Source organism: Microcaecilia unicolor, chromosome 1, assembly GCF_901765095.1.
Source record: "Microcaecilia unicolor chromosome 1, aMicUni1.1, whole genome shotgun sequence".
NCBI classification, from domain to species: Eukaryota; Metazoa; Chordata; class Amphibia; order Gymnophiona; family Siphonopidae; genus Microcaecilia; species Microcaecilia unicolor.
The window spans coordinates 457,204,907-457,229,471 of record NC_044031.1 but is presented as its reverse complement, the minus strand read 5'-3'; the positions used below and the strand labels follow the sequence as shown (position 1 = coordinate 457,229,471).

The window sequence follows — 24,565 nt, the reverse complement described above, 5'->3', positions numbered from 1 at the left end:
CTCCCATATCAGGGGCGTAGCCAGATAGCAGATTTTGGGTGGGCCTAGACAAGAAGTGGGTGGGCACGTGTTCTCTCCCCCCCTCCCCCACCAACTTAAAAAAATATCTCAGCTGGCAAGAAACACTGCTCACTACCTTGGCAGCCTGCAGCTGGCATGCGCTGAAAACTGAGCACATGCAGTTACCAGTATCGGCAGCTTAGGAAGCTCAGACTTCTAAATTGGAGAGCAATGTTTTCAGCATCATCAGGAGGTCTTCAGCTAGCGGAGCTTGGGATCCCCACCAGCTACCACTAAATGTGTGCTGCTGTTGGGTGGGCCTGAGCCCTAAGTGGGTGGGCCCCGGCCCACCCAGGCCCACCTGTGGCTACGCCACTGTCCCATATGTAGGCATGCCCGCTTGCACCATGTCAAGGCAGGTGTAAGTTGGTATGTCTAGGTATGTAACGAGTGTAGTTTACAGTAGCCTAGTGGTTAGTGTGGTGGGCTTTGATCCTGGGGACCTGAATTCAATTCCCACTGCAGCTCCTTGTGACTCTGGGCAAGTCAGGTTTTTGGACATTGAAAAAAAGAACTTTTTAATATATCTCCACTGTTTCTTTTTCCCCTTGGATAAACTTGTGGAGCTTTTTTCCTGTTTGTTTCCTTAGACTACTCAATTCATTTAGCATTCTTGCATTTTGTCACTTCTGTAACTAGCATTGGTGCATCTACTGCCTCCTTGTGGGAGTCCCTGCTGATTGTGAAACATCTTAATATGCAGCAAAGAATTTTTCTGTGTGGTAACTACAGGAGATATGTTGAGCACACTCCCAACTGTTACCAAGCTTTAAAATTTGCAGTAAGTGAAAAACTTTACCACACTTTGATGCTCATTTTCAAAGCAGATGAAACCCTCAAAGTGCCTAAAAAAACTTCCAATTAAATGAATGATGCATATTAAAAATTACACAAACAGATTATAAAGTACAATAAATAATTCTCTATCATTGGCTTTGTAAAACAAATATAACATATGTGGTGAATTAACCTGGATGCAACTGTTCTTAAGGGTAGATGGACAGAGAAGAAGATTAAATCATAATTAAGTTTGCAAACAAAGTGAAGATGAATAAATATGGGTACAATTAGGGCTAGATAGAATTAAGGAAAAGAAGAAGTGAAATTAATTATATGAATGGATAATGTTCAAATAGAATTCTTTATTTTCTGAAAAGCTAAATTGAAAAAATGAGTTTTCAGTAGGTTTCTGAAGGACAGGTCTATGCATTTAATTGTTTTTGGTAGAGAATTCCAAAATTTAGCACCTTGATATAAGAAACTGGCATTGTGAATTGTTTTATAGATTACATTCCTACAAATAGGGAAATGCAGAATTAAATATTCTCTGGATGAAGATACAGAATTAAGTAGGGGTAATTCAATGAGATTGCTCATATATGATGGAGCAGAACCATATAGAATTTGGTAAATAAGAACACAGAACTTGAAAGATATTCTATCGTTTATTGGTAACCAGTGTAGGTTATATATAAGAGGAGTTGCTTTGATGAATTGAGGTGATCTACATATGAGGTGTGCAGCAGTATTTTGAGCAGTTTGTAATTTTTTGATAAGGCCACCTTTAATTCCTGCATAAGTGGAGTTGTAGTAGTCGAATTTTGTTAGTACTAGAGATTGAACCAAAGTACGAAAGACTGATTTAGTGAAAAAAGGTCTTAATCTCTTTAGTTTCCAAATTGAATTAAAGACACTTGAGATCACCTTAGAAACTTGAGTTTCAATGGTAAGTCATAATTCCTAATATTTTCATTGATGAGTCAAGAGATAAGTTGTTCTCTAACGTAACATTTTAAAGATTTATAGGGTAGTGAGGGTTACTTATTATTAGAAACTTAGTTTTTTCAGTATTGAGTTTTAATTTAAAATTAGATGCCCAAGATTCCATTAATTTGATACCTGATTTGCTCGAGTTTGTTATTTCATATAATTCTTTAGAGAATGGGATATAAATGGTGATATCATCGGCGTAAATAAATGATGAAAGACCATTTATTTCTAGTAGATTACCTAGGGGGATCATCAAGATATTGATCAGGATGGGGGACAGAGGAGAACCTCAAGATATTCCACAATCAGGAGACCATTTTGAAGAAATTGCACCTCATTGTTTGACTTGATTTGATCTGGACTTAGAAAGCCAAAGAACCATTTCAGGACAGCTCCACAGGTTCCATAATGGTCAAGGATATTTAGAAGAATATTATGGTCAACAGTGTCAAAGGCACTAGACATATTAAACTGAAGTATTAATATTTTGTTGTCAATACTCAGTTCTCTTCTGAAGTTGGCTAACAGGGTAGTAAGAACAGTTTCAATACTATAAGAGGGTCTAAAACCGGATTGTGAACTGTGCAAGATGGAATGGAGTTGGAGATATTCCATTAGTTGTTGAATGACAAGTCCTTCCATAACTTTAACCAATAGAGGAATTGAGGCCACTGGTCTATAATTGGAGACTCTACTTAAGCTTGCTTGGGTATTCTTTGGTATGGGAGTGAAGATAATATTGCCATTTTGAGAGGAGAACAGATCCTGAGATAGCATCAGAGTAAGATCTGAGTGTAAATAATGGATGAATAGATTAGGAGCTGATCTGAGTAGGTAACTAGGGTATGTGTCAAGAAGGCATTGTGATTTTGCATATTTGAGTAGGGTGTGATTGACCTGATCAATAGTAATTGGGTGAAAAGTGGACCAAAAGTTGTCTGCATGAGAACACGATGGTAATCGATCCTGAAGATTGAGGAAGTAATCAATTGATGTAAAAGTGTTGTTTAGCTCTAGTTGGAGTGGGTTCTTTTGCAGTTGATATAGGCTGAGTGTTCAATAGACTATTTACTAAAGAGTAGAGTTTCCTTGGATTGACTTTTGTATCACCAATGAGCTTGGAGTTATAGGAAGTTTTTGCTTTGGTAATCATGGTTTTGTATGGTTTTGGTAGCTTTTTCCAATTAATCCATTGTTCAGTGGATTTATTTTTGGCCCAAATTCTTTCTTGTTTCCTGCAATTGATTTTCATTGTAGAAGATCTTCATTAAACCATGGGGATAATTTTTTAGGATGAGATTTGTTTGTTATAGGTGCAAGTTTGTCAAGGACTGTTTTACTAATATCGTTCCACTGTTGGATGAAATTAGTAGATGGATTTTAGGTGAATGATTTGCTGAATTGTTCATTAGACCAGAATTTGAGAGGGTCAATTTTGCCTTTAGTTTTGAAGAAATGCAATGTATTTGTAGATTTTGAACAATGGTTAATTTCTTTCCAGTTTAGTTTAAAAGAGAGGCTATAGTGATGTGACCAGGGTACTGGAGTCCACTGTGATTCAGATATGAAAATGTTGGTTGGGTCAATAAATTTTGTAGCTAATATGTCTAATTGATGACCTTTAATATGGGAGGACAAAGTGAGAATTGTCCTATATTGAGGAACTCAAGAAAATGCTTAGTGTATTGGTTGGTACTGTTTTCAAGGTGTAAATTAATGCGACCAACCATAATAATAATGTCATTATTGATACAAACATTAGAGATGAATTCAGTAAGCTCTACCTCTGTAAGGTTCCAGTTTTTAGGAGGTCAATATAGTAATAGTAGGCAAATAGATTTAGATACAGAGTTGTCGTTTACTGAACAAGCAACAATTTCCAAATTTGAGGATTATGATTCAAATTGTTTTTATCTCAAAAAATGATTTATAAATGATGGCTAAGCCACCACCTCTTTTCTTGGTTTTGGGAAAATTAAGGCTGGAATACCTAGGTGGACATATATCAAGAATTATGGGACCATCTTTTGCATGTAACCAAGTTTCAAAGATTATAGCAAGACCAAATTGAGCTTCATTTATCCAAGCTTCAATGATTTCAGTTTTATTAACAGCCGAACGAGCATTGACATACCCTTTCGGAAGAGGTAGATAGGAGTACTTGTTGTGATTTAGTGAGTATGCATTTATTGTAAGCAGTGGCGTACCAAGGGGGGGGGGCGGTGGGGGTGGTCCGCCCCGGGTGCATGCCGCTGGGGGGGGTGCCGCAGTGCGAGCCTGCTCAGAGTTGGCTGAGTTCGCGCGTTCGCTGCAGCCTTCAGCTCCCTCTCTGCCCTGGAACAGGTTACTTCCTGTTCCGGGTCAGAGGGAGCTGCAGGCTGCAGCGAACGCGCGAACTCAGCCAACTCTGAGCAGGCTCGCGCTGCGGCACCCCCCACAGCGGCGTGCACCCGGGGGGGGTTCTTTCGCCGGGGGGGTCCGTGCTGCATCGGGGGGGGGGGGTGCTGCACCCGGGGGGCGGGGCGTCACCCCGGGTGTCTGCCCCCCCCCTAGGAACGCCACTGATTGTAGGAGACCTTTGAGCCTCTTTTATAATGTTGCTTAGCAAGAGGTATTATATTTGGACCATTGTGATCCAGATATCTGGATGCAAAAGTGGAGGGATTATTTTGGTATTTAGTTGTTGACCTATAAAAATAATATCTTGGAGTGTGTATCAGTGGGATATTATAAAAGGATTCAAAAACATTAGTGGAAAGAGTTAGGTGTCTTGATAGAATGAGTAAGTTTATTAAGTATAATAAGAATCTTAACATGCTGTTTGTGTGAGAGATTATATTTATTTATTAGGATTTATTTACCACCTTTTTGAAGGAATTCACTCAAGGCGGTGTACAGTAAGAATAGATCAAACATGAGCAATAGGCAATTACAGCAGTAAAAATAGTCAAGTAACAATACAAAGTATGGCATGGTATACTACTTGCAATGACTACACAATACATAACAGAACATTATAATTGGTAGTGAAGGGTAAGGCAAAGTTGTAACATATAGATGAGTAAGAAAAGTAGGAAGAATTAGAAAGTAAGGTGACTAATTTAAAGAAAGTTGCACATGAGGTCAGAGAGATGGTTAAATATTATCTCAGACTCTAATGCTGTTAACAGAACTGAAAACTTTATGTCAAGCAGTACACTGCTTTGGGTGGATGTCTTCATAAAGGCAGTTAAATCTCAATAAATAAATTAAAATAGTGTACCCTTTTTTGCCCTAAACTACAGGAAAAAAAAGAAATATCAGGATGTTTTCTGTGTCATAAACAGTGCTCACTCTTTTCTGATAGTGCATGCATATGTGTGTTATTCACGTATGCACAAATCAAAGGCAATTCTATAACTGGGCACATGCAGTCGTATGCAAATGCACTACGCGTTATTCTGTAAAATGGTGCATAAGTGCCCTAGGATGTAACTGCAAAAGGGCATATCTGTGGGTGGGGCATGGGCATATCTACAACTTACATGTGCAACTTATAGAATACTAGTAAAAAAGGCCCGTTTCAGTGAGAGATGAAACGGGCCCTAGCAAGATTTTGTTGTCCTGTGAGCCTCCTGTTCCCCGGGCCCCCCTGCAGCCACCCATGGCCACCGACCTAGCTGTCCCTCAGCCCCGCTCCAGGCACCTGTCCACTGCTGGCGCTCCGTGATGCGGGTTCCGTCGGAAAAATGGCCACCGAGGGGCAGGGGGAGATGGCGTTTCGTCGAGTGTCAGTGCTCCGCCCTCCTCGTCATCACGTAGTGATGGGAGGGCGGGGCACACACTCATGGGGAAAGCGGATATCTCGACGCCTCAACTTCCGGTGGTGGCTTCATTTAGAACGTTGGGGTTGTGAATTATGTGTGGATGGGGCGTGGCTGAGGGCGGGTCTATGAGTGACAGTGAGTGGTGCATGAGTGAGAGTGAGTGTTGCTGACAGCCTAGCCTACCAACACTGCAGGGCTTCAGTGTTTCCCTCCCACAGGGTGAGCTTCAAAATGTTGTAGGTGAGAATTATTTATATAGATTATAAGTTATGCATATTTCACAGCACTTTTGGGCACACCCATATATACTCCAGCCAGAGACCTGGCATAAATGGTTGTGTCTAAATTCAGGGAAGCCAATGTGAGTTTATGCTAGTATTCTATAATAGAATCAGGTCACCAAGATTCTATTATAGAATAGCTGCTACCCATGCTCCATAGGGGCCGTTATAGAATTGTCTCCTTGGGGGTAAATTCTATATATGGCACCAAAAAAAGTGCTATTCTATAAGCCAGGCTTAAAGTTAGATGCAGTTTATAGAATAGTATCTGAGAATTGTGCCTTAACTTTAGGAGCGGCCATTTGTACCAACTGAAATGTGGTGCAAGTGTACGCGCCTAAATTAGGCATGTTTCCCCCTTATTCTGTAATCGCACAAATTAATTTTAGGAACGCCCCCCCGTTCCACCTATGACCCTCCCTTTTCCGTGCCCAACTTTAAAACTCTCATATAAAATTTAGGCTTGAATCCCGTGTATATTTCAATTAAATGTAAATAGATTCATTAGATTAGTGCCGACAACTGCATGTTAACAAGCCAGTTGCCAACACTAAAAGCTTGTTATTCAATCAAATTGCATGTGCAAGTTGGGCAGGCACCCAAATTTGTGTTTGCAATTTTTAGCGACTTGTTATAGAACTGAGAGGATATTGTGCACTAGCAGGAAAGAGTATACACTCTTCTGAAAGAATGCACACTCTTTGCTTTCACCAAGCTATGGAAAAAAGGGACCTGCCCTAGCGGTGGGGACCGTTTTTCCTGCGTACCAGGGCCCTTTTTAGCACAGCAGGTTAAAAAGTCCCCTTGCAGCGGGGAGCCCTTACCACCACCCATTGAGGTGGCGATACAGGCTCCCACGCTAACCCGGCAGTAACTAGACAGCACGCGATGATGCCCAATTACTGCCAGGTTATCGCTACACAAGCCATTTTGGGGGGAGGGGTTCTACATGCTCAGGGCAGGTCTACCACCGGCGGCCAAGTTGGGCTGGCAATAGTCTCAGAAGAATGAATGGTAAGCCCACTTTGGGCTTACCATTGCTCTGTAAAAGGGCCCCATTATTTCCCAATATGCACACTCGCCCCAAAATTGAACCTTTATTTTAAAAATCTGTACAATATGAAAACTCCTGTAAATGACATTGGAAACTAAACAAAATGAAACTTGGCTGCACAACCATGCAATCAGAATTGTGGGGAACTAATGTCTAGCTACATGTTTTTGCCCAGTTACGATGACACTGGTACATGCTGGATGAGAGAGTCACAAGAACAGAGTAGCACCCAAGCAGCTGCAGGTGGGGTGATTCAATGGATGGCCAGTTTCTGGATACATCTGAGTCGTGAGTAATTTGATTTGAAAATGAGTCATGGAAATGTGGAGTTCTGACCATTTAGTCATTTCCTAATAATAGGCTTGAAGACATACACAGAGCCAACTGTTATAATAACTTCAAAGTCATTTTTCTGAAAATTAGATAAGAACCGTGTTCTTAAAAGGATTTTTCTACACATGGCAAACATCTTCCCTGGATTCTATATATGGCACCCAGATTTACATACCCAAGATGCACACACAAATTAATTCAGTAAAGAGCCCTTAATTATCAATAATCTGGCTGCACCCTATTCTATAAGGCATGGTGCCTAACTACTAGCATGTAACTCAAGAGGAGGTGTGACCATGGGCGTGTCAGGGGCATTCTGAAAAGCTGCACGTGTAATTATACAATAAGGCCTCAGCGTGCCTAACTCGGGTGCCAGCATTTACACCAGGTTTCAGCAGGCAAACGTTCGGCACCGAAAGTTAGGCACAGTAATTGGTAAACTCAAGGAAGGGGGTGAAGGAAGGAAGGGGAGGAGATGCCAGACTGTGGCCTTGGGGAGGGCAGCATCTCAGCCCTGTCTCAGGTGGCATCTTGCCTTAGGCCATCCCAGGTGTGCACCCTCCTAGAATCACGTTTAGAACTGATTTTTTATAGCGCTGAATTTTGTGCGTCATATATCAATATAAAAAGACTCGTATTGAATGCTATATTTCAAAATTCAGGTTCAACATCAGTCTAACATCATATAGAGCTTACAATATAAAATAATAATCAACCCCTACCAAATAAAAAAGTTGTCAACGCTTTATCAAATCTAAGGTAATTAGCCACAACCCTAATAGTTAGAGGTAACATGTTCCAAAAAGAAATAGTTTGTAAAGAGAAAGAACATCACATTAGCAATTTAAAAAAAACTCCTTTAAAAGAGGGTGGCCACAATAACAATTGGCTTTGTAAATGAGAAGAAATACTAGGCAGAGAAATAGCAAATAAATTTATTGCTAATTCTGATGTAATATGAATGATTTGAAAAAAGGGGCGTAGCTACATGGGGCTACGGGGGCATGGCCCCCGTAGATTTGGCCCTGGCCCCCCACTGCCAACCCCTTCGACCCCCTCCCGCCGCAACCCTCCCCCGCCGCCATCGGGTACCTTTGCTGGTAGGGGTCCCCAACCCCCGCAAGCTGAAGTCTTCTTCTCTGGTGCGGCCGCGTTGCTGATCTGCAAGGGCAGGCTTCTGTTTCTGTGAGTCTGACGTCCTGCATGTTGTGCAATGGAGCCCTCCAAAACCCACCAGAAACCCACTGTACCCACATCTAGGTGCCCCCCTTCACCCATAAGGGCTATGGTAGTGGTGTACAGTTGGGGGTAGTGGGTTTTAGGAGGGTTTTGGGGGGCTCAGCACACAAGGTAAGGGAGCTATGTTCCTGGGAGCATTTTATGAACTTCACTGCAGTGCCCCCTAGGGTGCCCAGTTGGTGTCCTGGCATGTCAGGGGGACCAGTGCACTAGAAATGCTTGCTCCTCCCATGACCAAAGGGCTTGCATTTGGGTGTTTGAGATGGGCGTCCTTGGTTTCCATTATCGCCGAAAATCAGAAACGACCAATCTAGGGACGACCATCTCTAAGGACGACCAAAATTTCAAGATTTGGGCATCCCCAACTGTATTATCAAAACAAAAGATGGACGTCCATCTTGTTTTGATAATATGGGTTTCCCCGCTCCTCCATCAGGACGTTTTGCAAGGACGTCCTCAACAAAACTTGGGCGTCCCTTTCGATTATGCCCCTCTAAACAAATTGAAGAACATATTTTTTTCACTTAACACATAATTAAACTCTGGAATTTGTTACTGGAGGATGTGGTAAAAGCAGTTAATGTAGCTGGGTTTTAAAACATTTTGGACAAGTTCCAGGAGGAAAAGTCCATAAACTATTATTAAGATTGGATGATGGAAAGCCACCATTTATCCCTGGAGAGATGTAACATGGAATCTAGCTACTTTTTGGGATCCTGCCAGGTACTTGTAACCCGGATTGGCCACTGTTGGAAACTGGGTATTGGGTTTGACCCACTACTGCAAATCATATCTTCCTATGTTCTTATAATCAGTGCATATGCATGCGTTTTATACAATATACACATATAAAGGACTGATATCACTCCCCACTGCTCACATTCTTCACCCCCAAGAATACTGTTTCCTCTAAGTTGGTCAGGAGTCCACCTATCGTGGGGGATGCTGTTTCACTACCATATTTTCAATAGTGAGGGACAGGCAAGCTCTGCAGGACTCCACAGAACCTGCCTACCTCTAGTGATTGAAAACACAATATTGAAGCACCACCACCCATTGGGGGCAATGCAGTTGGCGGACTCCCACTCAGTTTAGAGGGAACAGTGCCCAAGAACAGTGCTCTTAAACTTCTTTACGGGGCTAAGAAATTTGAATGTGTAACCTATCCGTTTCCATCTACCATTTAAGCTGTTAACTATGTCCTCTCATGTTCTTCATTCTGGTTCCCCATCTTTTCTGTATAGCTCCCTCTCTCTCTCTCTCTCTCTCAGCCGACACTCCCGAGAGGGGGGACAGGGGGACAAAATTCCCCGGGCCCGGGCCTCCAAGGAGGGGGCCCAGCGCCGCAGTCCGACCTGCCCTCCGTCGTCGATCGTCTGTCACCGGGCCAGGCCCCCTGCATTGAAATCACAGTGCCTCTCACCTCTGTGTGAAAGCACTACAGGCAGCAGGGCAGCAGATCGCCTCCCTTCGGGCCTCCTTCCCTCCCTGTGTCCTGCCCTCATCTGACGTAACTTCCCCGAGGGCGGAACACAGGGAGGGAAGGAGGCCCAAAGGGAGGCGATCTTCTGCCCTGCTGCCTGCAGAGCTTTCACACAGAGGTGAGAGGCACTGTGATTTCAATGCAGGGGCCCGGCCTGGTGGCGGACGGAGGGTGGCAGGTGGAGGGGGGAGGGGGGAGCGGCGGCGGAGGCGACCTCAGGGGGGGTGGAGGGGGGAGCGGCAGCAGTGACCTTGGGGGGGAGGCAGGGCCCTGTAGGCGGCCTTGCCCTGGGCCCGGCTCAGTCTCTCGGCAGCCCTGGACATGCCCCCTACATTCAGCCAATCAGCATCTTCTTCTTGTTCCCTCTTTTCACCAGATTCATTCTGTCTCATGCTGCTCTGGCTGCTTTAGCATTCTGGCCCTTTCCCTGTAGAACTCTTTACCTCTATATCTTCGTTCTGAAATGCCTTTTTTTTAAATTTAAAGCCCCTACTGAAAGCTTAGTATTTCCACTGCACTTTTCCTTCTTCTTAATCCACTGGGCCTCACAGTTGCCTCTTCCTCTTGTCTCAGCAGGGTCTTGCCTATTGAACTTCCTCCCTCCCTTTTGTATTCTTTAATAGGTTATCTGTTCATGTGTCCCCCTTCCCTTATAATTATTTATTTGTAATCTAGCCTCCTTTTGTATCTTTTCCGATCACTTTTCATATTTTTACATTTTGTAAACCGCTTAGATGTTCCTACTATTTGCGGTATATTAAAGATGAAAATGTGAAATGTGTATACTGCATAGAAGTATGCACTGTGTTTTCCTTGCTCATAAGTGCCTTCTTGTGCATTTAAAATGCTGTTCTCTGTGTTTGGGTTCTTTTTGAGATCACGCCTTAATGGCCAGATGTACTAAGCATTTTCCCATAGACACCAACACCCATCCTGTTAGAATATCAATGAAATGCTTTGATGTCCCCATGCATACCTCCTAACCACCCCCATCCTCCCACCCTGTCAGACTGTCATAGTAATGCTTTGATGTTTCTCTTATATATACTGTCTGCTACCACATTTGCTTATTTCTGATCTGACGAAGAAGGGCAACCTTCGAAAGCTAATCAAGAAATGTATTAAGTTATGTCCAATAAAAAAGGAATCATCTTATTTTCTTTTCCATGTTTTATTTTGTTTGATTTCTATTGATAACCTTTGAGAGTGGACTAACACGGCTACCACACCTCTCCCATAGACACAAAATGGGGGTCTGGGGAAAACCTTTCAGGCAACTGCCACCACACATTGCTTTATGGCTTCTTTTTGTTTCCTTGGCTTCCTAATCCATTCCAGCAACAAAGTGCTGCAAATGTTTGTTTGTTTTTTCCCCTCCCACTTTCAGAATCTCCTGTTTTGCAAGCACAGATGGCCAAATGCGGAACTATTTCCAGCAAACTTCCAATTGCAGGAATTAAAGAACTTTCCTTAAAGAAGTAGGATAGACACTCAGGCCCAGATGATCAAAAGCCCTGCGCTGTTCCAAACAGCACCCTAAAATAGCGTCGGGACAGCGCAGGGCTTTTCTGCATCGATGATCAAAGATAATGCATGCAAATCTAAGCAGCGCTATTATCTTTGATTATCATGTTTAAGTGCGGGAGAATTGCGCCTGAGCATGTGCTCAGCACAATCCTCCCGCACTTGTTTGACAGGTTTGGGCTGTCAAAAGCCCAAACCTGTCAAACAGCCTGCCGAGGCCCGATCAACGAGGGCTGGAGAACCGAACAACGTGTATCTCCAGCCTCCCCCAAACCCCCAGGAAACGTCGAGGCCGCCGCCGCCGCCGGCCAAACCCTCTCCCACCCTCCCACCCAGTGACAGGGGGGGGGGCTGGAGTTTCGGTGGGTCTCCAGCCCCCCAAACCCCCAGAAATCGTTGTGAACGCTTCCGGCCAAAGGCTCACACTGTTATCCATCGACGGGGGGGTGGGGGCTGGAGGTCCGGTGGACCTCCAGCCCACCCCAACTCCTCCCCCTCCCCCAGCATTCTCTATTGAATCCCTGGTGGTCCGTGGTGACTAGGGTTACCATATGGCTCCAGAAAAAGGAGGACGGATTGAGCCAGCCGGGTTTTACTTCCATTGCTTTCAATGGAAGTAATTGAGCCAGCCGGGTTTTACTTCCATTGTTTTCAATGGAAAGCAATGGAAGTAAAACCCGGCTGGCTCAATCCGTCCTCCTTTTTCTGGAGCCATATGGTAACCCTAGTGGTGACCCTCCCTCCCTCCCGGCCGGCCCCCCTACCTTTCGTTGGAGGAGGGACGCAGCCTGCCTGCTCTTCCTGTCGACGCCGCTGCAAAATGTTCATAAAGGATCACAAGTGGAGTGCCCCAAGAGCTGTTTAATACATTCATAAACGATCTGGAAATGAGAGTGATGAGTGAAGTGATCAAATGTGTTGATGACAAAATTATTCAATCATTAAAATGGCAGCGAATTGTGAGGATTTCCAGAAGGATCCAGGGAGACTTGGAGACTGGGCATCTAAAAGACAAATGAAATTTAATGTGGACAAGTGCAGTGATGCATATAGGGAAATAAAAATCCCAGCTACAGGTGAAAAGTCCTTGTGTACAATACATTGAATTTTTCAGTCCAGTGTGCTGCAGCTGCTGAAAAAAATCAAATAGTATTTTAGGGATTGTATGAAAAGGGATGGAGAATAAAACTGAGAATATCATTATACTCTGTATAGGTCCCTTGTGCAACCATAATCATAGGATTTTATTTTCACACAGCACATAATTAAGCTGTGGAATCTGTTACTGTAGGATGTAGTCAAGGTGTCTAACAGTGGGATTCAAAAGAGGTTTGGACAAGTTCCTGGTGGAAAAGGCCATAAATAATTATTACCCAGGAAATGAGCTATGAGAAATAGATCAAACCATCATGTTTACCAGAAAGTACAGAATAGTGTGCTGCACCTTCTCCTGTATTTTCCTTTCCCTCCTATTATTATTCTCCATGTTTTCTTACCACCCTCTAGCCTGCTCCTGATCCTTTTTCCTTCCTCCTCTTCAAAAGACCTGTTTCTAGTGGTGTAGGCCTCATCTCCTCCTCCTCTTCTATCCTGAAGCATGTTGTCCTTCTGAAAACCTTTTCCCCTTTTGCTCTCTCTAACTCTAACCCTTCTTTTTCCCTCTCTGTTCTCTCCTTTGCTTCCTCCTTCTCTTTCCCAGCTTTCCACTTTATCCTTTTGATACATCTCCCACTCATTTCTTTTGCACTCTCCTCTGAGTCTGACTCAAACTATTTTCCTCTCTCTCTCTCTCTCTCTCTCTCTCTCTCTCTCCTTCCTCCCCCCACCATGCTCATCATACCAGCAGTGTACACAGTAGGCAGCTGCAGGAAGGGGTGTTCCAGAGACAGCAAGGCTGCTCCAGGCTGCTCCTATGGTCTGTTAGCTCTGCTTCTCTACTGTCCTCCTGCTGAGAACTGTTAGGCCTTGTTTGTTGGGGGGGGGGGGGGGGGGATTTCTCCAAATGGGTTAGTTTTGCACATACCATGACAGGAATGAGCCTCACTCCTAAGCCACGGTATGCTTTGTTGCAATATACATAATAGAATATTAACTACAGTCCCAAAACAGAACCTGCTGTTCCTTCTTGTTCCTATAATCCAAGGTGAGGATCTGGTTTTTACTGTATTTATAATATAGAATAATAGTTTATGGACCCATTAGCTCATAATTTCCAAAGTTTCTTGCTTGCTATAATAAAGCATTGTAACTACAATGTACAAAACAAAGTTACACTGTTTTTCATTCAAGCCTATGCTCAAGAAGATTACACAGAGTGAGGGCTGTGGGAATCAAACAGGTCTGTGCTGAGCTTTGCTGCGCAGTCTGCGTAGAATGAGAATTTTAAAGCCAAGGTGAAATTATGAGTTACAGAAATAGTGGGCAATTCTATAAGAGGGCACCTCCATTTAGGTTCCCCAGTGGTACTTGAAGAGTGTCTATTCTCTAACGATATCTGGGCATATCATGGACCCACATTGGTGCACCTATATATCTCTTGCAGTTATGCGCTATAGCACTTATACTATTGAACAGCATGTAGGGCACTTAAACCCTCTAATTCTATAAAACTCGCCAAAAAATTGTGCACGCGACTTAATTGAATCACAAGCTAATTAGTGGCAATCATTGACTTTTTAACAAGCAGTTATTGGCACTAATTAGATTTAATTGGAAATTGTGCATGTAAATTTAGATGTGGGATTCACAACTAAATTTTGGGTCCCTTTTACTAAGCTGTGGTAGGCTATACGCCAGGGGCATAGCCAGACCTCGACAGGAGGGGGGGCCAGAGCCCGAGGTGGGGGGGCACTGTTTAGTCGCTGAAACCCCCCCCCCCCTGCCACTTTGGACCCCCGCCTGCCCCCTGCCCCACTGCCGCATCAGGTACCTTGTTTGCTGGCGGGAGTCCCCAATCCCCGCCAGCTGAAGAGTCTTCTTCAGCGCTGGTCGACTCCGGCGCCTTCGTTGTGTGATCATCTGTTTCTGATGCCTTACGTCCTGCACGGAGCTACATGCACTTACATGTACAAAATGTGTAAGTGCACACGCCCAGTTACAGAATTGCCCTTCACATTCTTCATTCTAATTAAAAAGTGCTGTATTTAATTAATGCGCTTAAATTTGTGTGTGTATGTTTTTAAATATAAGGTTACTATTTTGAGCAACAAAAAACATATATGGAAGTTATAGCGTTTTATGGTCTGTTTCCTCCCCTCCCCCCACCCACTCAGTGTCATCCTGTATTACAACATATAAGAAGACACCACCTCCAGTCCCACCAAGGACAACCACAAAGCCATTCATTTCCATCACAGCCCAGAGCAGCACTGAATCTGCCCAGGATGCCTATATGGATGGACATGGGCAAAGGGGAGACATCATTAGCCAGTCAGGATTCAGCAATTCCACCGAGAGCTTGGACAGCATGAAAGCATTAACTGCTGCCATCGAAGCTGCCAATGCGCAGATCCATGGACCTGCCAGCCAGCACATGGACGACATTACCACCACAGTCAACTCCACCTCTACTGTTGCCAGCCTTACTGCAGAAGACAGGAAAAGAAATCAGTTCAGGAAAAATTTGTCTATTGGAGTACAGGTAATGTACTGTGAAAGCCACAGTTGAATGTCATTCTTGTTTCAGGCTCCCCTTTTTTTTTTAATGAAAGGAATCCGATATATTTTGATTTGGCTGGATTTCCCTACTTGTCATAGAGTGCAATCTTGTTGAATTCTTCAGTGTGTATGGTCCTCACTGTACAATATGATAAGTAAAATGTTTGACCAATAAGCCTTAATAGTGACTTTGTCAGATTTAACAAGTTATCAGCCCTTCTGTTCACTATCTGTTAGCTGAATGTATTAACCAAAAAAAAAAAAAAAACCCCACCATGAATCATAGCAGTATGTGGAACGGAATAGCTTGACTGAAATAACTGGAGTAGAGTTCATTTAAGACATTCATTTGCATTGTAGGATCGCTAGAGAAATATTTTCAGCAAGGAAGGTTGAATTGTCTGTGCTTATTCATGCATTTCCTAACAGATTTTAGTCACTTGAAGGAGACCTCGTTGTTCTGTTATCTCAACCATAAAATTAGAAAATAAAATCCCCATGACTCTCATTATTTTTCCAGTAGACGTCTCTGTTTCAGAAATGCATTGATCTGCTTGGTGAATATTAAGGGAGTACTTTTATAAGCAGTTTCAGCATTTTATATGCTCAAGTAGCTACTTATGAAAATTGTTCCAATGTACTTATAACGTGCACAAATTAGGCACTAGGAAAACATAAAAGACAATTCTAGAAATGGTGTGCAGTAGGAATACTCACCTTGTGCAAGCAAGGGGGTTGCCTATATTGGCAGCTATGCATGCTAATGTACTGTGCACTGTTCTACAGGGTGGAGTACAAATGGGCGGAGCATGGGCATGTCCACATCAACTTGAACATGTTAAGTGGTGCATTTAGGCACATCCACTTATGCCTGCCATTGACCCCCATAAGTGGGTGCACCATCCTTTTGAACTCACCAGTGAGGGTTTGCGCTAGTAATCAGGCCACCCTAATTCTGTTATAGAATTAAAAGATAGTTAGTAGTAGTAGTAGTATAGAATTGACAGTCCCCGTGCTGCATCAGGGCAACCTAAAGGAGGTGGCACTTTATAGAATTGCCCCCATAGTGCGTATGGTGTCTGAAAAATCCACACGGTAAAAAATATATATACTTAGGCGTATTTTCTAAAGTATGCCTAAATTTTATGGAATGGGCTTAAATTTCCACGGGGTATATAGAATATGCCGAGCGCCTCTCCGTGCGACCAAATTTGGTTGCGTCCATTTAGGCCACATTTTACTTGGCGTAAATACCAGTGCATATATTTAGGTGCAGTGGGCGATATATCCTATAATAGTGCACATACATTTTAGAACACCCACGAAACGCCCATTTCCCCGCCCACAACACACCCCTTTTTGGCTGTGAACATTAGAATTTAGGTGCTCTGCATTACAGAATACACTTAGGACTCCTTTTACTAAGTGGTGTTAAGCCAATCGCTGGCTTACCGCTCGCAATACAGGAAGTACCGCTGAGCTACCGCAGCAGCCCAGTGGTACTTCCCACCCCTAGTGCGCCGTCATTTCCGGTGCTACAAAAATTTATTTATTTTTGTAGCACCAGAGTGTACCAGGCGGTAATCAGACAGTGCTGTGCGCTGCCCGATTACCTCTGGGTTAATGCAGGAGCCCTTACCGCCACCTCAATGGGTGGCGGTAAGGGCTCCCCCCCAAATTGGCTGCGTGGCAAGTACTTTTCTGGCTGCACAACCATTTCCTGGTGAGACTTCCCTTTTACCAGCTGTTTGAAAGGGGGCCTCGGCGCACATGTGTAAAACATGCGCCGATGCCAGCACCTGCCCCATTTTACAGCAGAGACCCTGGGGCACGGACCAATCTTGGATGGCTCGGAGTTTAGCAGGGTCCATTTGGAGGCCATTCGAGGAGACAATATATCCAAAGAATGGAATAGACTATTCATGAAATGAGCACTTTTCCAGCTTGGCGAATAGGCGGTGGCTCCAGAGGCGCTGAAGGATGGTACGCACATGATAGGCATGGTCCTTAACAGAAGTAGAGAAAACCAGGATGTCATCCAAGTAAACTATGACCGAGGAGTACAGAAGATCTTGAAAATAAAATTGATGAATTCCTGAAACACCGCAGGTGCATTGCAAAGGCCAAATGGCATAACTGAATACTGAAAATGTCCCTCATGGGTATTAAAAGCGGTCTTCCATTCGTCCCCATGGCGAATTTGGACTAGGTTGTATGCCCCTCGGAGACCTAACTTGGTGAAGATAGAGGCCCCTTGCAGACGGTCAAAATATTTTGGAATGAGGGGAAGCGGATACCGATTTTTAATGGTTATTTTGTTCAGACCTCGGTAGTCAATGCAGGGTCGTAGCAAGCCATCTTTCTTGGTAACAAAATAGAACCCTGTCTCCACTGGGGATGAAGAGGGTCTGATGAAGCCCTTATGGAGGTTTTCTTGAATATATTCCCGCATGGTATTAGATTCCTTCCTAGAAAGGGTGTAGAGCCGGCCCCGAGGGGGCATTTTGCCTGGGAATAGCTCAATGGGGCAGTCAAAAGGGCGATGTGGAGGAAGGGAGTCCACCTCCTGAGCATTAAAGACATCTTGGAAATCACGGTATTCCTTGGGGAGAGAAGCATCACATGGGCACAAGACCTCCGGGGAGGCAACAATAGTCCTCGGGGATGGCACCACCGGCATGAGACATGTAGTGAAATATTGAGAACCCCAACTGCCGATATCACCAGTAGTCCAGTTGATACTTGGTGCTCCTGAATTGATCAAAGTCTTGGTGCTAACACAAAATTCTTTCCAGGTCCCATCTTACCTCTGAAGCTAGGGTTCGAAAGCGAACGGTATAGGCACCATTGGCTCTTCAGGGTGGAGAAGAAGGGCACGGCGTCCAAGGAGATGGTTCTGAGAGCAGCGCTGAGTATAGCAATCCAGTGACATTTCTTGAAACCGTACGTCGATACAGACGCAGAGGGTGATAAAAGCATTCAGAAGTTTCCGGCTGGCCAGTTCATCTTTGATCCAGTCGTTGAGTCCTTGCCAGAAAATGGCCGTAAGGGCCTCTTGGTCCCATCTTACCTCTGAAGCTAGGGTTTGAAAGCGAACAGCATAGGCACCAACAGAACAATTGCCTTGTTGAATTCGTAGAAGTTCTGCAGCTGCAGAGGAGGGCCATCCCAGCACATCGTAAACTAACCGGAAGCGGCAAACAAATTCTTCAAGATCGGTGAGTAAAGGGTCCAGTTGCTCGCAGAGAGGAGAGGCCCAAGCCAAGGTGGATCCAGAGAGTAGAAAGATGAAGTAGGTTATTTTGAGTCTATCCATAGAAAAGGCTGTCGGTTGCATTTCAAACAGCATAAGACATTGGTTGAGGAACCCTCGGCAAGCAGAAGAGGTGCCGTTGAACCGGGGAGGCTCAGGAAGCCGCAACCCTGGAGTAGGTAACACTGATCCGGACGACGCAGCAGGAGGCTGTCATTGGGATTGAAGGGTTGACATCTGGGAGCACACATCCTGTAGAACTCTGGGCAGATGGTGTAGCTGGGCCTGTTGCTGCTGCTGAAGAACCTGGGCCAACTCAGATAGGTCGGGTTTGTCCAGCGAACTCAAGGCTTCGGCTTACTGTCAGACTTGTGAGTTCTTGTACCAAGTAGAGCGCTACTGAGCCCAGTACTCGGACCAGGCTCTGCTTGGTGGCTGGACAATCCCGGGTTTCACCTGCTCTGACTGCTGTTTCCCAGAGGTTGAGCCCCTAGGTGTGGGCGGCCTGCAGGACTTACGAGACGGAGCTGGAAGCGAGGTGGTGAGCATATCGGCCAGGCAGGCAGCAAGCAAGAGAGTGATCCAGGTACGAGCAAAGTCAATAGGTAGGCAGTAGGCAGGGGACTAATCCAGGAACAGGCAATGTCAACAGGCAGGCAGCAGGCAGGGGAGTGATCCAGGGACAGGCAATGTCAATAGGCAAACAACAAGCAAGAGAGTAATCCAGGCACAGGTAAAGTCAATAGGCAGGCAGCAGGCAAGAGAGTAATGCAGGCACAGGTAAAGTCAATAGGCAGGCAGCAGGCAAGAGAGTAATCCAGGTAAAGGCAAAGTCAGCAATGAGGAACAAAGTAGAGAAGAAGCAAACTACTGAGCAAGTAACACCTACCAAAGTAGAAGCTGAAGCATGGAGTCCAGGAAGAGCTCAGCTGATAAAGTGCTGGCGTTTGACGTCAGAAGGGAGAAGGAGCACAGCCATAGGACAAGAGCAGAGGGAGGAGGAACCGGAAGACCAATAGGAGAGAAGCAAGGGAAGCCAGGCAGAGAGAGAGCAGACACAGGTGCATGGAAGAAAAGCAATCAAGGAGCCTGCAACCACCGTCTCTCTAAACAAACCCAAAGAAGAACTACACACACATGGCTCAGGGTTGTGCCAGTCAAGTGTGCGTGTCGACGAGACCCCGCACAGCCCAAGGACGCCGCTTGCATTGAGGTAGGGGACATAACAGCATTAGAACAAATGCTTTATAACCCTTGCTGCCACATTAACTCCAGCCCTCAATGAAACTTCTAGACCACAAAAATCTGGGACTGTACACAGAACCTAGAAGACTACATGGGCCCCAGTAGTTTGCAAAACAGTTTACTCAGCATCAAGGACTCCTGAAATGGGGCTGTTATACATTAACTAGGGTGTCACTTTAAAAGGGAGAGGAGTGTGACATCATATATTGCGCCACTGGTTATGCAGCAGTGGAGCATTAGCGGGCACTCTGGAGTCCTTGAGAGTACTGGGAGAAGGTCTACTCACAGGAAAGCTGGAAGATGTAGCTCTCGTGAGTCAAGACAGGCAGAGCTCCAAAGTCTCAATGCATGGTTGAGATGATGGTGCAGGGATGGGGGATTTAGATTTGTTAGAAACTGGGCAATATTCTAGGAAAAGTGGAGTCTGTTCCAAAAGGATGGGCTCCACCTTAACCAGGATGGAGCCCATTTAAAAAGGAGATAGAGCAGCTTTTAAACTAAAATGGGGGGGAAAGCCGACAGTTGCCCAGGAGCGCATAGTTTGGTGTACAGTATCCTTGAAGGTCATTATTGAAACAAGATCTTTAGGGACTGTAACCACGTATGCTTTGAGTCACTTGTATGTATAGCCATTGCAATTTTGTTTGAGTGCAAAGCTTTCCTGGGTTTTGTCTGGATTTTTATATATATACTAGTAAAAAAGGCCCGTTTCTTAATGCAATGAAACAGGCGCTAGCAATGTAATGAGTTCCTGCCATTAATGTTTCCACACGGTTGTATTCTGAATATAATTGTTGTTTACATGTGTAAGATTTCTTTATATACAATATTTTTTGTGTAAACTGTGTTACAATGTGGTAAAAGTTTTCCTTGTTCAGGCCCTTCAATCAATTCAACAATCACATCAGAAGAGCTCCTTACTCTTGAGAATGCAACATACAGTTGCCCATGTGAGAGACTGAGAGGGGCATAATCGAACAGAAACGCCTATCTCCATGGGCATTTATCTCCGAGAACGGGTCCGTGAAGGGGCGGACCCAAGCGTATTTTCGAAAAAATTAGACGTCCATGTTTTATTCGCCAAGTTATGAGCTGGGCGTTTTTGCTTTTCAGCGATAATGGACAATGAAATCGCCCAGCTCAAAAACGAATAAATCCAAGGCATTTGTTCGTGGGAGGGGCCAGGAGTCGTAGTGCACTGGTCCCCCTAACATGCCAGGACACCAACCAGGCACCCTAGGGGGCACTTTTACAAAAACAGAACAAAAGGTAAAAGAGCTCCCAGGTGCATAGCACCCTTCCCTTGTGTGTAGAGCCCCCCAAATCCCCCTCAAAACCCACTGCCCACAAGTCTACACCATTACTATAGCCCTAAGGAGTGAAGGGGGGCACCTACATGTGGGTACAGTGGGTTCGGGGGGGGGGGGGTTGGACGACTAAGCATTAAGCAGCACAATTGTAACAGGTAGGGGGGGGATGGGCCTGGGTCCACCTGCCTGAAGTCCACTGCACCCCCTAACAACTGCTCCAGGGACCTGCATACTGCTGCCAGGGAGGTGGGTATGACATTTGAGGGTCAAAATAAAAAGTTGTGAAACATCATTTTTTGAGGTGGGAGGGGGTTTATGACCACTGGGGGAGTCAGGGGAGGTCATCCCCGATTCCCTCCAGTGGTCATCTGGTCATTTAGGGCACTTTTTGGGGCCTTATTCGTGAAAAAACAGGGTCCAGGAAAAGTGCCCTAAATTCTAGCTAAAAACGCATACTTTTGTCCCATTATCTGTGAAATGCGCCCATCTCTGTTCGGCAGATAACCACGCCCCAGTTCCGCCTTCGCCACACCTCTGACACGCCCCCATCAACTTTGTCCGCATCCGCGACGGAGTGCAGTTGAAAACGCCCAAAAATCGGCTTTCGATTATACCGCTTTATTCGTTTTTGTGAGATAAACGTCCATCTCCCGATTTAGGTCGGAACTTGGGCATTTTTCTCGTTCGATTATAAGCTGGTGAGTGTGACAGTGTGTTTAACAGACAGTGTAAGAGAGAGATACACAGAGTGATTGAGTGTGTGTGTGTGTGTGATGTCTGTGTGTGTGTGTGTGTGTGTGTGTGTGTGTGTGTGTGTGTGTGAGAGAGAGAGAGAGAGACAAAGTGATTAAATGTTTGTCTTCCCTTCCGTTCTGTGCACTTGCCTCCACTGATGTTCGTACCTCCCTATATATGATTGTTTGTTAGAGATTCAATCCACTCCACTTCCCTCCTCCAAGTTCCGTTCTTTCTGATTGGTTCTTCGTTCCTGTGATGTCACGTTTGTTTGCTTGGCAACTATGCAGCGTTCTGTTTCCTCTACGTGAGGGCGGGGACAGTGAGAGCCAATGAAACGCTGAACTACAGACTTACGAACCCTACACTGCCATAGTGCCACAGAGTCAGCTTCAGAATGTTGGATGTTTCAGCTTTTTAAAAAGGCCATCAGAGGGATAGTCTACCAGTTATTTTCTGTAACAGAACATATAACCCATTTCTTCATCAGTCTGAAGTTTCTATGAGTATATCCATTAAATATTTTACATGCACTTGTCTAAAATTTTAGTCACATCCATGCTATAGGAGACTATCAGCTCTGATATGATTCATGATTTTGCTTTCTGCACCTATAAAAATAAACATTAAGTCGTTGATATCCAGCCAGCAGCAGTGTGTGTGTTTTAACTGCGGCCAAAATGATTCCTGAATATGTAATGCTGGGCCATGTCCATGCACCGGCATTGAATATCCGAGTTTATGTGGGCAGTTATCTGTTATGTGGTTAAGTGCAATACTCAGCACTTAACTATATAAGAGAGACATCACTTAGGACTGACTTTTATGCTGTTCAATTTAATGCTAAACATAGGCATTTAGGGAAAGTGAATAGGACTTGATATACCGTCTTTCAGGGGTTACAGTCAAAGTGGTTTATATACTGTATTGTATGCAGATACTTATTTTGTACCTGGGGCAATGGAGGGTTAAGTGGTTTGCACAGAGTCACAGTGGGAATCAAAACCAGTTCCCAAGGTTATCAGGGTGTTGAACTAACCACTAGGCTACTTCTTGACTAAATATTGTGCTAAATATTGTCACTTAACCACATAAGTACTAACTCTACCCTGGACTGCCCACAAAATAGATGGCTTTGAGTTTAATGATCTCTGGTGATATTCAGTAGTCCTAACCGGCTAAGTGCCAGCCCCCAACAAGATATAACCAGCTAAGAGCTATCTCTGGCCAGTTAAATAACTTTGAATATCGATCCCTAAAAAGATGTATGTTCATTTGTGCTTAATAAATATTAGCTCTTATCAGGAAATATATGCTTTACCCTGCGGCCACACACCAAGTGCTTATAAAAACTTTTCTCGTATCAAAGGCTTCACTTGTCAAAATGACAGCAGTGTTCATATATTAAATGGGTTTGATTGTATATAAATCTCTCTCTCTCTCTCTCTCTGTCTCTTTACATAGATAGATAGATAGATAGAGTCAAACCCATTTAATGTCATATCAGTTAATATCATGCCCTGCATAATATCACAGCATTTTTTTTATCCCCAGTCAGTGCCTATCATAATTAACAAGGACTTACTCCACCTATTGTCACTCCATGTAATGTCACATATCGATTAGTGTCAACAATTTTAGCTGCTAGGTGATTCAAAATCCACTGCTTAGTGTCACAAAGTGATGATCTGTGCCGCTAAAAGAGCCAATCACAGTGCTCTTCTTTATCACATGACACACTAGTTCATCTGTAGCTTCACGCAGACTCTGATTAGTAGTGATGTGTTGTTGGTCTACACGTGGACCTTAAAATGGCGATTAAGCGTGTCAATTTGGACTTAATTGCAAAAATGGAGATTATAAAGATGCTAGGTTTTAGTCCCGGATGTTTTTGCTTTGTTCCATTATGGCTGTAAAATGTCCAAGTGTTAGGCACAGCCTATTCCAGCCTTTGAAACGCCCTGACACGCACCCTTATGATTTGGATGCACTGCAGATGAATTGCATAGATAAACGTCTGCAAAATAGGTTTCAAAAATATCGATTTGGAAGTTTTGAGAAGAAAAACGTCCAAATGGTGCTTTATGACACTTTTTGGACATTTTTCTTATTTGAAAATGAGTCCCGTAGCAACCTATGGAACTCTGAAAGTCTAAGTGCTTTGAAAATGAGGCCATAGGGGCCCTTTTACTAAAGCTTAGCGCACACTGCATGCTAATGGACATTATATACCTATGGGCTTCTTAGCATTTAGAATGCACTAATTCTGTTAGCGCATGCTAAGCTGTAATAAAAGGGCCCCATAGTCTGAAAGACAATCCGTATCACCAGCTGAGATGATATTTGTACCAGTTTGGCTCCTTTGCCTGGTACTGACATCAGACTGACCAGTCTGTATTTTCCTGGATCACCCCTGGAATCCTTTCTTAGACATCGGTATTACATTGGACTCTAAAATGACCCTTTAAAAGTCCAGGAATGTTTCCTCAATTTATAAAGCCATGTTGCAGACCCCGGGAACTGGGTTTGATTCCTGCTGCTGCCTGACGGTCAGCAGTGGGTTAAGATTCTGAGGAACCAAATTCAATTCCCTCTGCAGCTCCGTGTGACCCTGGGCAAGTCACTTAACCCTCCTTTGCCCCAGGTACAACAGTAGTGCAATGTGCTACTTATTTATTTAGATTTTGCTCACACCTTTTTCAGTAGTAGCTCAAGGTGAGTTACATTCTGGTACACTGGATATTTCTCTGTCCCAGGAGGGCTCACAATCTAAGTTTGTACTTGAGGCAATGGAGGATTAAGTGACTTGCCCAAG

General features: G+C 44.2%; 1 protein-coding gene across 2 annotated transcripts in view; it reads left to right on the top strand.

The window, feature by feature from the left end:
• Window positions 1–24,565, top strand: part of DLGAP1 (DLG associated protein 1) — a 356,932-nt gene that overhangs the window by 232,093 nt on the left and 100,274 nt on the right. For both annotated transcript variants that reach the window (XM_030213104.1, XM_030213111.1), the window contains one exon: window positions 14,823–15,190. In XM_030213104.1, coding sequence (XP_030068964.1) covers window positions 14,823–15,190 — 368 coding nt within the window. The remainder of the gene's footprint in view (window positions 1–14,822; window positions 15,191–24,565) is intronic.